At 37.4% G+C, this 14,040-nt stretch overlaps 2 protein-coding genes across 7 annotated transcripts in view; both read right to left on the reverse strand.

The window, feature by feature from the left end:
- The window catches only part of dnase2 (deoxyribonuclease II, lysosomal), an 11,147-nt gene extending 4,079 nt beyond the window's left edge, over positions 1-7,068 (reverse strand). The window contains exons 1-5 of one of the 6 annotated variants that reach the window (XM_007572883.2): positions 6,911-7,068; positions 5,661-5,758; positions 5,373-5,544; positions 2,632-2,734; positions 2,239-2,403 (exon numbers count right to left, since the gene is read on the reverse strand). In XM_007572883.2, coding sequence (XP_007572945.1) covers positions 2,239-2,403; positions 2,632-2,734; positions 5,373-5,544; positions 5,661-5,758 — 538 coding nt within the window. In that variant the 5' untranslated portion in view covers positions 6,911-7,068. The other 5 variants (XM_016661095.1, XM_007572882.2, XM_007572881.2 and 2 more) reach the window with 5 other exon arrangements.
- A 3,390-nt stretch (positions 7,069-10,458) lies between these two features.
- On the reverse strand, positions 10,459-13,307 carry gpsm3 (G protein signaling modulator 3). The gene is made up of 5 exons (XM_007572887.2): positions 12,846-13,307; positions 12,021-12,458; positions 11,573-11,738; positions 11,123-11,370; positions 10,459-11,022 (listed from the first exon to the last, which is right to left on the reverse strand). The coding sequence occupies exons 2-5, from the start codon at positions 12,438-12,440 to the stop codon at positions 10,882-10,884; spliced, it is 975 nt and encodes a 324-aa protein (XP_007572949.1). The 5' UTR covers positions 12,441-12,458; positions 12,846-13,307; the 3' UTR covers positions 10,459-10,881.
- Positions 13,308-14,040: the final 733 nt, after the last annotated feature.

Below are 14,040 nucleotides of genomic sequence, written 5' to 3' on the forward strand. Positions count from 1 at the left end.
AATTGTAAACTACAGCTATTTGTTATTTTTAAGATATTTTATTGAATTACTAAATACTTTTGAGTTATTTTCAAGGGTTATTTGTAGGTTAATCATTTTTTTTTACATTTTTATTTGGTTTTGCTGTTTTTTAAATCAGTTAGGGAGAACTGTGGGCCATTCCTTTAATTAAAGGGTCTAGTATAACAACTCTTTGAGATTTCAATTGGCAATATAAAGAACTTTATAAATACAATGAATTAATAATAATAATAATAATAATAATAATAATAATAATATAGGACTTTTTTTTTTTTACCAGAGCAGAAGCAGCAGAAAACAATAGCAAACAGAGCCGTATTTGTTACTTGCCAAACTGTAAAACACAAGTTTAAACATTAGACAAAATATTCCCACAGTGTAAAAGTGGCTGATTGGATTTGGATGCTTGGCTTAATAAACATTTTAATCACCACTAAACCTACAAACAGGAATATCTGTTTGAACATTCCTCTAAATGAATGCATTATCCCTAATTCAGATATAAAGGAACTGTGTAAGAACCAAATGGCCTATTTTGGGAAAGTATTGCATGTTTGGACAGATGAAAGTTCTGGTTTGATCAAACTTTGGTTTAGGCCCAATAACCTGAGCAAAGCAATAAAACTAGTCGTGCTTGCGAAATAAGATCACTGCAGTAGTGATTTAATTATCAAAGCACAACAGCTTTGCCTTTAATTAAATAAATTGAGTTTCTCCTAAGTGGTATATTGGTTCAGGACAAACTAAATGAAATAAAAAGTTAGGCTTGATTAAATTTGTTACTGAAACTACACACGTTTCTGTCAGCTCAACAGTTTTTCATTTATAGGTGGCATCCCTGAGACGATTACAAAGCAAATTCCAACAGCAGCAGAGCAGTTTTCTGTATTTATGTGTAAATGAAATGCTGCAGGTGCTGATAAAAACAAAGCTCTGTCTCTGCTGTCTGACCAGATGCCCTCTGCCTGTGTGTCCACGTTTTCCCCGGACGCCCAGAACATCTCAGCTGGAGAGGCGAGGACGTGATGAAACAAATCCCTGCCGCAGCGTGAGGGCCTCGATCGCTATGGTTACACACCTCCGTCTAATTACATTATCCCCGGCTCTGCCATAGCAACTGTGCCAACGGCTGAGTCTGCCAGCGATCTGCGGCGGCGGCTGAGTGACACGGAGACAACACCTGTTTACACTGATTATGCTGTTGTGTCATTACCTGACCGGACTGCTAAACACAACATTAGAAATCCTTTACTAAAAGCAGCAGCTTTTAAGGAACTACATTAGCATATGGTTTAAAACAGCTGGCAAACATATAGTTTTTGTATTGTTCCTTAAGAGGTTTCTCTTTGAAATATTTAAATAAAGAACATTTATTCTTGCTGAAACACTCGCTCAGACATCAGAGGTCTAATAAAGTTATGGATTGACCCAGTTTTTACCGACACATTTAGCTAAGAATCCAATCTAAATTGAATCTTCAGACGTTTTAGGCATGTTTCAAAAATGATGTTATTTCCCAGATATGATGAGTTTCCTTGAATGTTGCATAAAACTGTAAAACGTTTTATTTTACAGAAATAGACTTATGTTTATACTGGTATTTTTAGAGAGTTGAACAGAGATAAGCATTACAGTCTGGTGTTCAGCAGCAACAACTTCTGATTTCTTTTTAAAGTGTTTCTACTTTGACACAAAATTAAAATCCCTCCAAACTCAGAGGAAACATGTATCATTATATGCTTATGAGATGCTTGTGAGAGAAAACAAAGTCAAACCTAAATGTTTGTGCCGTTTCCCCTCAGCGCTCCTCCTGTTCTCACCATCTGAACCGTCATGCATTTAAATGTCCTCCTTTAGTTACAACTTCATTTAGGGGAACAACTTTGAATCAGAGGCCGGCCAATGTCTAATGTGAGTTGTGCAGAGAGGCATGAAAACCTTAAATACTCTCATATTCTTTCCTTCTTCCTCAATAACACCACATCTTGCTTTCATTTTCAAATTGTTCATATCTGTAATATTCTCATTTAAGTGGAAAATCTTGGCTCCATCTGAGAAATTTCATTTTTAATTTAAGTTCTAAACTACGAAGACAGAGAGGATACATCCTGTTTTCTTAAAGGTGCAGCGCACCTCCTAAGTTCTCCATAATAATACAGGTCAGCGTTCTGGGAGAGGCTCAGCTTTCCAGCATAAAAGCCTCGACTCCAGTCTTACCGATGGTCTGGAAACGTTCTAGCGGGTAGGTGACGCAGATGAAGTTCTGCCCGTTGTTCACTCCACTGCTGGGATAGTAAAACTGCCCTTCCTGTCGCTCAGGGGGGAAGTGAGGGGTGCTGTGCACCAACCAGAACCCCTGATTTTTATCCAGCAGAACAACACCTGAAGGCCAGAGACGATAAAAGTGTTAGCAAATTAGCTTACAGACAATGAAACAGGAATACATCAGGTGAGGCTCTGTTTTGTACCAGGTGAGACTGTCAGATACTTTATTAGCAGCAGGATACCTCTTCTCTGCATGAGTTTATGTCCAAATCGGATTATTCCCTGAGGCAGCTGAACTGTTTTCCACTCTGTTTCTGAACACTGGGTGACATTGAGGTGCCTGACCTTTCGTGTGACCTTTGCTGCTCCCGCTGCCTTCAGCCCATCTGCCACCAAATTCCCCAGAAGGCTGCTGGTCGTTGTACAGGATGTACGCTACCTCCGAGTTCTGTGAAAACAAAAATGTTTTCTTTAAATCACCGATTCTAAATTTACACAATAATTTTGAACGGATCAAAAACTGAAAACAACCAAATAATTATTCAAAAAATGATATTTTCTAAGTCTCAAAGAGAATCTGTGCCATGGACTGATAGTGGACGAGATCTCAGAGTATGGTCATGTCAACAGCCTCCAGGTCTGATGTTTCAGTTCAGCAGAAGATGCAGTTCTGTTGGAAAACACTCGACTGGTTTGCAGCACAGTTTGAATTGTCTGGAACATCTCAGGCATCTCATTATAAGGCTCTGGACGTCATTTTTGGAGGAGACCCAGAGTTTTCTGGATGAATTATGCATCCCATCTGGCCTTGAAAGCACATGGGAACCCCTACGAAATGTCTCTGGGTTTCTCTGTGTGACCTGTTTTCTTCACGGTATGGTCTCTGTTGAGCAGAAACCAACAGGATGGACAAAGAGGATGAGTTTAAGGAATGAACATTGAACTTTGCGTCGTGACTTTTACCGGCATTAAGAATAAACCGGCCCAATCCAAACAGAAAAGCACATTTTCACTTCTCCTATTGAGTGTCTTCATTTTAAAACACTCAAAAGCCACAAGCATGGCGGTCAAAAATATGCTTAGCACCATGGTCAGTTTACATCTTAAAAAAGGGAAGTCTTACAGCTGCAGATGAAATGCAGAAGCAGACAGGAATTTATCTGAATGCCTTTTTCTGATCCCCAACACTTCACTTGTCAAACTGCAGACTTTAGAGCAACAAACGTGCAAAAATTAAAAAAATAAAAATTAACAATATTCTGGGATCTCCTTTTGTAGCATTAATAAATTTATAAATTGTATCATTGTAAACAATGATAAATTGTATCATTTTATAAGTAAATGAAGATTTTTTTTAAAAATAATCAGGTTGTTTTTCCTGGTGGAGGAAGATAGTGCACCAAAACAGTCAGAAACATTTTCTGTTTAATTATTTCCTACCTGTAGATTTGTTTTTGTGATAATGTTTGAAGTACAAAAGTAGTAGCTTGGTTTAGTTATCAAACCAATTGAAAAACTACAGAGTGAACAAACATGGCACAAATGAACCATTTTCTGTAGTTCCTGGCGTATTTCTGGTGTAAATAGCAGGAGATTATTTTAAAACACACTGTAATGCTCTAAAACTAGGTCTGATATAAATGTGTCTTTAAGGCACATGTAGCACCTTGCAAAAGGTCATTTCTTCATATTTCCTTCCCAAGTAGTCAGACTTTCTTGTAACCTTGTAAAATAATCTTGGTAACTTGAGATTTCTGATTTGCAGCTTGGTGTAACTTTGAATCTACTGTTTGATTTAAACATACCTCAGCATAGGGAGGAACTGGGAATCTGAACAAACCTGTTGTTTCTTTTGACGCAGAGCCTCCAGATGGCAGATTTAAAGCTGTATGAGCGAGAACATGTCTGTGGGCTCTCAGTGGCAAAAATCAACATATGGATGATTAAAATGATAAGATTCAAGTCTGATGTTACAGAAGTACCAAAAAACAAGAAATCAAGTCTACTATAAAGCCAGCAGAATGTGAAAATTGCACTGTTATTTATTTTTAGATACTTGGAATTGGGTTCTACTGAAAAATATGGCACTATCTACACTTACTGCAATAAATCTTTATTGAAGTACCAAAATCTCTGATTGAATTTACTTTACTTTGAAAAATTAACAATTAATTTAGTATAATGGTGTATTGGAGATTTCATTTTTAAATACGAGAATAAAGTCATAATATTATGGCAATAAACTATTAGTAGAATAAATAAGAAATATTTCCAAAAGAAAGCAGAAAGATTAGCTGAAAAACGTTTCAAAGACAGCAAAGCTGTGACAGAGCTATAAAGATCTGACGTCAACCAAATTGTCAAGTCCATGTTATTCTTTTTTCAAAATAACTCATTTGCACAATCAATTCAACGTCCTGCTACTGAGAATAACTTGATTCAGTTAAAAGATTAAGCATTTATTTATTTGTTAAACCGAAACAAAGATCCTGTTAAAAAGACAGAGACTTGTGTCAGCAAATAATGTCGTGGGCAATATTTCTTTGGTCATTTATCAGGAAATAAAGCTCAAAGACATACTTGAAAATATCCTATTTCATTTTATTTTTTTTAAGCAAGCTCTGGTTTAATTGCTGTTATGTAGCCTACACCACAACTGAAACACACCTCAGGCATGATGGAGTAAAAGAGAAGAAGTAGAAACCACAGTACAGAAAGTGTACTGCAAACACTTGACACGAAAAACTTATTCTAAGGTATTATTGCATCAGTGCAACATAATTTATTTTTTTGCATCGACTTTCTATGCCACTGCTTTTAGGTCACACTTTAAATTAGATTAGTTTTTATGAGACTGTTGAGACGGTAAAAACTGAAATATCTGCTGCCTGCGGCCGTTTTTCACTTGGTGGAACCTGAACATGTGAATATGAAGGAAGTGAAAACTGCTTCATAATTCATTTTTGAAGAATGCTGACCTTCAACTATAGGTGTTTTTTTTCTAAAGAAAGGGATGTAAAACTCACAATTTTTAGCATCAGCCTCTGATCTGCTGCAGATAAAAAGGAAACCTGATGGTAACCGACCTTTTCCTGTGAGTACAGCTGTCCGACTGTCTGGCCCAAAGCTCCATTGGTGTCGTTCACCGTCACCTTCCCCTCCGTCCATCCTTCACTCCCTTTGTCCAGCAATAAATACGTATCTCCCTGAAACTCGTGTGTTCTGCCCCCTTCTTTAGGGAGTTTGTACAGGTAAAACCTTGTTTAAACATAAGGGGACAGCAGAGAATTAATACCAGAGAGGCCAAAAGTATATTCAACTATTATTTAAACTTTCAGATTTCTGTGAATTTTGGCAGTGAAATGAATATTTACCAGTCAACGGCATCACCTTGGTCGTTGTAGCAGCTGATTGGAGATGCGTCGCCCCCTGGTGGCGCAAACATTATCAGCAGGGACAGGATCAGAAACATCTACGAAGAAAAGGAGCAAGTTTTCATTGAAAAAATAAATTCATTATGCTGTGAAATTATACGTGCTTTAATATTTTTTAAATAAGAAAATAGATTCTTGTGAATTAAAAAAAAAAACCCCAACACTTTAAAAGTATTTTTGAAATACGAAAATTATTTACAAACGAGTTATTCTTGAGTAGAATAACTAGGAATAGAATATCAGCCGCAAACTGTTCTTAAATCTACACTAATTACAAGAAAAATAGACTGTGTGATTAGAACAGCATTTCATTAAAAATAATAATGTAATAATAATTAAAAAAACATCACATTTTCTAATGGAGCAGCTCAAATGGAGCTTATAGAATAGAAACAAACAATCATAAAGTCAATATTTCATCCTACCACCGACATTGTTTACCATTTCCTGGTTTCTCTGGGAGACTTTCTTGTTATTTCGCTAAGCAAAGAAGGGCTTAGAAAGTTTTCCAGGCTTCCAGATACTCCTTGAGTAATGCTGTGGTCTAAGTCTTACGCAACCGATGATGTTTCCTTGTTTCCTAACCTCTAGATTGACTTCAGCACTGCAGCTCTTCCTCCAGGATGATTTCTGAATATGTTCCAGCAGCAGCAGATTTATTAAGTGAGAGCTGATGCTTCTTTCAGGTCCTGTTTTAGTGCTTTGCTACTGTTTTCGTATAGGCATGACTTTCATATACTGCTTCGGTAAACAGTTTAAGCCTCACTTCTTCTTTTGAGTTGTTAAGTTTTTTTTTCTTCTACCTTCCTCATCTTTATAGACAAACAAACTGTCCACTAAGCTAAAAGATCTAAAATATCTTGGTTAAAGCTGGGCAAAAACAAAATATAAAACTGTAATCTCCCGAGTTTTCATAGTTTTATTTTAGTGTGGACTCTCTAAAAGTGCATGACTTAAACAGTATTTTAATTACTGAGGAAACAAATTATGTAGGAAATAGGCATGTTTAAGATCAAACATAAAAAGCAATACAATAAAATCTAACTTATGTTCCGTATTATAAACTAATTTAGCATCTAGCTTTGATTTAAGCTTTCAGTTCATAAACTCCTTTAGCTGTAACAATTAATTAAACTACAGCGACGCTCTCGTTGAAAGTTTTAGTCTCATTTAGTCCGGTTTATACAAACCTCAAATAAGTTCGCTTCACTGCTGTCAATTAAAAAAAAGTCTCAAATAACGAGTAAACATATTCTGTGAAGTCCAAATTTGGTTTCCATCCACATCCTGGTTTTGGTCAGAGCTGCCGCTGTAAACTAATCCCGCGAGGATAGGACAGTGACGTCATCAAAACGCAAACTACGACCAGAAACAAGCTACAGCTCCAACAGACAGGATTTTTATCAGGAAGTTTAACAACTACAGTTATTGTAGACGCATGCTGAGTACTTTGTCTTGGTTCCGTCTTGGTTTATGTTTACTGTTAAGTCCTTCTTGGATGCTTCTAATCACATGATCAATCACAAGTTTCCAGGAAGACTCTTTCTATAAATAATATATTTCTATATAACACGTTTTATTTGCTGTGTTATCTGAGGTGTTCTCATTTTTACATTATATTATATTATATTATATTATATTATATTATATTATATTATATTATTAATCCTGCCAGATTCAAAGCAAAATTGTGTAATATTTATTCCCATTTTATTTAAAAAAATAGCATGATTATTGATTATATTTACATCAATAATTTACGGAAAAAGCTGTATTGCTTTTATATTATTATTTTTGCCATTATCCTAATTTTTAGATCTCTGCAAGTCCTCTATGAGATTCAAGTCAGAATCTCGCTGGACTTCTCCAAAACAGAGATAATGCTTCAAGTCAGAAGAAAACCTAATAGTAATAGTTAAAGATTACATTAAACCTGAATATGGATAATTTTAGACTTGACTGTGTTTGTTAAACCTCACCAAGTTGGGACAGGGTTTATATTCTATATTCAGTTTTATATGCTAAGCTGCTTAGCGTTTTGATCTTGATATCTTGAGCAACTCTATTTTTCATGACAAACAAAAATAGTGAGCTAAATAAAACACATCTGCAGAATTAAGAGATTTCTAAGTCAGACAAATAAATCTAAATAAAACCCGTGTTGACATGACTGATATTTCTTCTTTGACAAGTGACCTTTAATCCTCCTGATGAGGAACAAACTGCCTGAATATACACACCCAACTCTTGGAAGAGCACTTTCTAGCACATTCATCCTAAAAGTGGAACTTAATCAGCTTTTCCTGTTTCATAATATTTGCTGAAATGTGCAGCTTTAGATGTGCTGCATGCTCTTCTCCTTTTTCTCTTTGCTGCAAGCATTGCAGGTGGTGGTCAGTGATCTGATATCTTGGCCTAAATCTCCTGTTTGAGGAAGTGACACGGCATCCTCTCGTCACCTCTGACCTCCCCCTGCGTGGGCCGATAACTACTTCCTCAAACAGGTTTCCTCTGAGCTGAGAGGACGCAGTGCAGTGCAGTGCAGTGCAGAGCGGAGAAGGTCACCAGTTTCCATGAGACCCCCAGTAGGTGTTGACATTAAGTGGCCTTCATTATTGCCTGCGGCGTTTTGAAAAGCATGTTGTGACTTAAACAGTTTGATCGGTTTGTGATGAGTCACAACCATGCTCTTCTGTTTAACACCGAATACTGCACAGCAAAAATAAAACCAGCTAACTTCAGTAAAACATCTTTGGCACCCTATTTAGATTAATAAACTATACTAAAATTTAATTATTTTTCACTAAGCCTAATATTTGTAACAGGTAATAAGAAACATGGTATTTGCCATTTATTTCTTTATCATTACAGGAGCAAACTAGAAAATTCAGGAAGTTGGTTAGAAAAATACACCTAAAAGTGCTCCACTTAGCTTGTTAAATATTAACATCCTTATCTTTGCTTTATTTGTTCCTTAAGAGGAACACCATAAGTCATGTTGTTCCACCAGGAATGGTTAAATTCATGTGCAGCTGGATGTTTTTGAATAGATATCAGGAAATGTTCCCATCACAAGGGAATTACTGTTAATAATAAACTTAGCAGTCAATTTTTTTTCATAGTTTCAACAAAATGCCTTAAAGGGGAATTTCCCAACACATGGATACGATAGTCCATTTCTGACTCCGATTTATGACTAGAAACTCATAATTTTACATTTTTTCCCAGTTTTGACTTTCTGTCTCAAGAGTACAACACGTGCTAAATACTAAGCATCTAATATGTTTTTACTATAATAACCAACAATGGAATCATCACGCCACTAAACACCTCTCTATAATGAAGTGTTATTCTCTGTTTTGCTCAAATTTCAGGCATCACTGCTACTGAAGAAACTATCCTCTGCTGAAATCCAGTAATGGAGTTAGTCCTTTCTTCCTTCTGATGGTAATTTTGAGAAATAAATTTCACAAATCAACAAATCTAATGGCTCAGATGCACATTTGGTTTATTCTGGAAGAGAACTTTCATATATCACTTAAGCACTGCATGACTTTTGGTTTTCTTCTTGATTTTTCCTTTTTTGTTAAAAAAAACAATACATATCAAAATACTTTCTCCTCAACTTCCAAAAAAGCTAGTCTATTCTGATCACATTTGCAAGAGGAAATAAAACTACAAATATGGTAAACATTTTAGTAGCAATGTATAATACAACTATTTCATTTCCAGGACTTGCTGGAGCTTATAAGTCTCTGTCCTCAGAATCGAAAGGTTACTTTTGAGGGCAACACTTATACTATCAGGAGTTTTGTATCTTTGTACTTTCTCCAATTAGATGGCATATCCTCAAACTGGCTTATTGGATAATTTGGGGTAAATATATACATTTCTGTACCACAAACTCAGAGGTGTCATTCCAGAACATAAAGGGTACTTTAGTAGTAAGTTATATTGTGGGGAAACGCTTCTGAAGCTTTCACTGGAATTTAAAGACAGCTTTCATGAAGCATACAGATTACTTTGTTGAACTAACTGGGTACCTTCAGAGATCAAGCTGTGTTATGAGGCATCCTGCAACCTGGTACTTTCCAGAACATTGTAGTTAGTTTCCAGAACTTAGAGGTTACTTTCAGGAAGTAGAAGTTACTTTCTCTAGAACCTTTAAATTGTAGTAAGCGACTTACTACAATTTAAAGTTATGCTCTGCAACTGAAAAGGTACTTCCTTGAACTATTACAGGGAGATATGTAACCTAATGCTTTCATGAACTTACTTCACAAAACTCACATTACTTTTCAAAACACTAAGATTAATTTCAAGGAGTATGCTACGTTATGAGTCTTGCAACTTGGTACTTTGATGAACTTAGAAGGTACATTGTTGAATCTTGGAGGTTACTTTCCAAGTTTTATAAGTTCGTTTACAAAACTTAAATGGTATATTCACAGAAATTCACAGAAAGGAAATGTACAGATTTATGAAAGTAAAATATGCTGCTCAAAAAAATAAAGGGAACATTTCACTTTAATTTTGTGTGTGGATCCAAATCCAGGCCTCCATTGGTTAATAAATTTGATTTCCATTGATGATTTTTGTGTGATTTTGTTGTCAGCACATTCAACTTTGTACAGAACAAAGAATTCAATGAGAATATTTCATTCATTCAGATCTAGGATGTGTTATTTGAGTGTTCCCTTTATTTTTTTGAGCAGTGTATATATCACAGAAAATATGAGTAAATTCCAGAGAATAACCATAACTTCCAGAAACTAACCTCTAAGATCCAACAAATAATCTATAAGGTTTGGAAAGTAATGTCTACACTCTAAAAACTAACTGTACTCTGAAAAATATCCCTTAGGTTTCAAGAAGTAACCTCCAAGTTTTAGAAAGAAGCCCTACATGTCCCTCAGAGTACAGGCTGAATTATGTATTGCTGCCCTTTTCTTTATTGGAAACAATTCCTAATGTTACATTAAAAGCTTTGTGGCTCAAACATTAGCGTTTTTGCTACAATCTTGACAACTTTAACACTGACTAACATTCAGGAGGAGTTATGGTTGTGAAAACCCTGCTCATACAGGAAATCAAAGCAAAAAAGAGAGAGGCTAAAACACTCATTGACTCTCACAGCTGACCACAGTTTCTATTTTGTGTCTCAGGTTTTCAGCAAGCGTGGCAGTTCAGTCCTCTGCTCATCCATTCGCCCACCCTGCACTTTCAGGAGGAGAGAGAAGAAGTCTTCATCATCCATGGGACCGGGGGCCCTGCTGCGCTGGTCCTCCAGCCGGCCCTGAGCCTGAGGGTTACAGCAAAGGGAGGAATCAGAATCGACAAGTGGATACACCAACTATTTCTTTTTAAAAATTACAGCACTCATTATAGCAAATCCTCCTTACTTGTGTTGTCAGAATCATATCATACAGATCATCTTTAGGGGCAGGAACATCTTTGGGGACAGGAACCGGTTCAGGTTTTTTCACTAAAGTCAGCTGCTTTAAGCTGCCTCGAAAGCTTCTACATTTTGGTTTTGGAGCCAGAGAGCCTCCCAGCTGTGCTCTCTGGTCGTCCAGCCGGCGAGCTTGTGCAGTGGCAACCAAATCAAAAAACTCCTCTTTCTGCAGTGAAGTCATGGAGGAAAAGACAACTGGAAAGAAAAAAAAAGTAATTCAGTGGAGTTTTAACTATCAAAAATGGAGAAACATAAAAGTACTGAAACCCTGCTCATAGGTTTCATAGTTGTTTTTGTTCTTCTCCATCAAAATGAGTCAGAGTCATGTCATGGAAACAGCTGAAACAGCTGCATGAGTTTCATCAGTTTCAGTGGAACCTCATGAGCGCGCTCCCACCTCTGTTAGCTGGTTTCCTGGTATTGGGCTCCGAGTGGCACCTCCTCCTCCTGATCCCGCCCTCCAACCTGAAGGAGCATCGCTGGTCGTTGAGCCGCCTGCCCTCCTGCAGGGTGCAGAGCAGCTCAAACAGCGAGTCTGGGAAGTCAGGGGTTAACCGGTGAGCCTGAGAGGAGGCGGGTAGGTGGAGAGAGACGGAGAGAGGTTTCTGACTGAGTGGCACACAATGTTTGTTGGCACAGCAAAGGAATCCACTCCACTCCTACGTAATCCCACATGATGTGTAACAAAATAAATCTTACAAATTTCCACAAGTGTGTGTGTGTGTAGGTGTGTGTGTGTGTGTGTGTGTTTTCCTCGGACTGAATGTTGTTTAAGTCAATAACATAATAAGTGTTATGATTACCTTCTGAACAACTAATTGATTCAGAGGTTTTAGTTTACCCACCTTTTTTGCATCTTCATCTTGGTTTTTGTCCCCTTCATTTTGCTGCTCAGAGGAATTTTCCTCCACTGTTTCACCAGCTTGTGTCTGCTCTTCACTTTCATTTTTGTCTAAGTTTAGTCCATCATCTCTCTTCTCACTATCCTCCAGCTTATCAACCTTTGAATGCTCCTCCTCCTCCGTGTTGCTCTGCTGCTTTTCCAACTTTAGCTCCTCTGAATGCGTTTCACTACTCGGTGCAGCTTCATTATTCTCGCCCTCCCCCGGGTGTTCCTCTTTCTTTTCGAGAGCAGAGTCTTCACCACAACTTCGCAAGATGGCATCTGAGCTGCTTGCTGCCTCTCCTGTGGTTGTGTCTCCGTCCTCGGTGATGATGAGAGGTTCCAGCATCTCCTCCACAGAAAATTCAATGTTGCTCTCCATTATTGTGTCTGTCAAACTCTGAGCGGAAGAAACACAAAGCAGATTCTTTGATATAGACGCAAAGCAGACAGAAAACGGTTCCTCTTCTGATGGTTAGGCGGCAGACAGGACATGTACGCTGTTAACAGGCAGGTGTTTACTGGCTTGAAAACTGTTTTTGAAGATTTTTTTTGTCCCTCCTTAAGAAACCAGTTTAGCAAGTTCTCACCTCTTTAAACAGCACTATAAAATCTACACTTCTGTTGTTGTTGTTTTTTTAACAACTAACATGTATAATGTGGTTAAAAGATTCATATGGACTAGTTAGACCTTAGTAATGAAGATAGTTTATTTTTAAGACTTTAATCCTGTGAGATTCCCCCATAAACATTACTTTTACTCCAAGTTAAGTAAACCGGGTCTTACCTTTGTCGTTTGGACTTTATCTCCTCACAACATCATCTGTTGAACTGACCACAGATGGGGTACAGCATTTTTTGCCTCGTCCTTCGTCTGGTCAATATCTCTATGTAGACAAGAAGGGGTAAAAAAGTCTGCTGTGAAGTATTTCACATACCAGCGCCACAAGCTCTCCCTCTCTCTGTCTGTATTGCAGTCTTCTGTCTCTCCGCTCTATTCTTCCTGTTCCTCTCGCCTCAGCCCACCCCTATTTACATGCCCCACATTTGCCTCATCTGATTGTCATGAACTACGTCTCTAAAACAAACTAAATAGCTCCTGTCATGTACTTGCTTCGGTCCAGGTGTACTCTGAAACACAGGAGTCTGCAACCTGATCTTAAACTAGGAGCATGCTGAGCCGCTGCAGGCAGCTGCTGCTTAAGCTGCTATGCATTTGAATGTGTCAGGCCCCATTGCAACTTGTTGAAACACGTACAGCTCTTCTGCGCTTCACTGTTGTGGTTTTGGCTCACATCCTGTTGACTTGAAGCTAAAACGAGAAGTAGAGAAACGAGCCGTATTAAGTCAGATTGTTGTTTCACAAAAGACAAATTAGGCTTCATCTGTTCGTAGTCAGATTTCAATCTTTAACAAGAAAGCAAGCAGTTTCCAGATTATTGAGTCAAATTTTATTTGATCCTGTCCTTTTTTTTTTTACTTGATTAAGCATTATTGTGCTCAGTCATACACACACAAACACTTATCCTCTATGAAACTTGTTGCTGTGGTCTCAGCAGAATTTCTTCACCAGATAAAAAAATGCTGTTGTCATATTTGTCACATGCTGTTTTGCACTTGTACGGAGCTCCACAAGTGCCAGAATGAAAAGTAAAAAATGGAGGTCAATGACCTCAGTAATTGTTTAGAGCAAAGTATCCCAAATTGAAATGATCTGGATCCAATGTGATTATATACATTTAAATATTTAATCATCCTCTTACTTGTGAACTTACAATAATACATTTTAAATATCCAGCTTTTCTGGATGTTAGTGTTCACTGAAATACAGCAGCATCAGGAGTCTAATTAAGGATGGAGCCTTCTATGGATCACTTTTAATGTTTGTTCAGCAATGGCATCTGACTGTGTCGTCACAAAATCATAAGACAAAGGAAGCTAAGAAAAAGAAACATAAACAATAGAAAATACCTACTCTGGAG

Source organism: Poecilia formosa, unplaced genomic scaffold, assembly GCF_000485575.1.
Source record: "Poecilia formosa unplaced genomic scaffold, Poecilia_formosa-5.1.2 Scaffold310, whole genome shotgun sequence".
Taxonomy (NCBI): domain Eukaryota; kingdom Metazoa; phylum Chordata; class Actinopteri; order Cyprinodontiformes; family Poeciliidae; genus Poecilia; species Poecilia formosa.

Bases quoted from the DNA above. Each gene is read 5' to 3' on its own strand.
- gpsm3 (XM_007572887.2), bottom strand. From the start codon at position 12,440: ATGGAGAGCAACATTGAATTTTCTGTGGAGGAGATGCTGGAACCTCTC. The intron at 11,739-12,020 runs GTGGGTAAACTA...GCCTCCTCTCAG, and splicing joins AAGATGAAGATGCAAAAAAG to GCTCACCGGTTAACCCCTGA. The intron at 11,023-11,122 runs GTAAGGAGGATT...TGTAACCCTCAG, and splicing joins ATATGATTCTGACAACACAA to GCTCAGGGCCGGCTGGAGGA.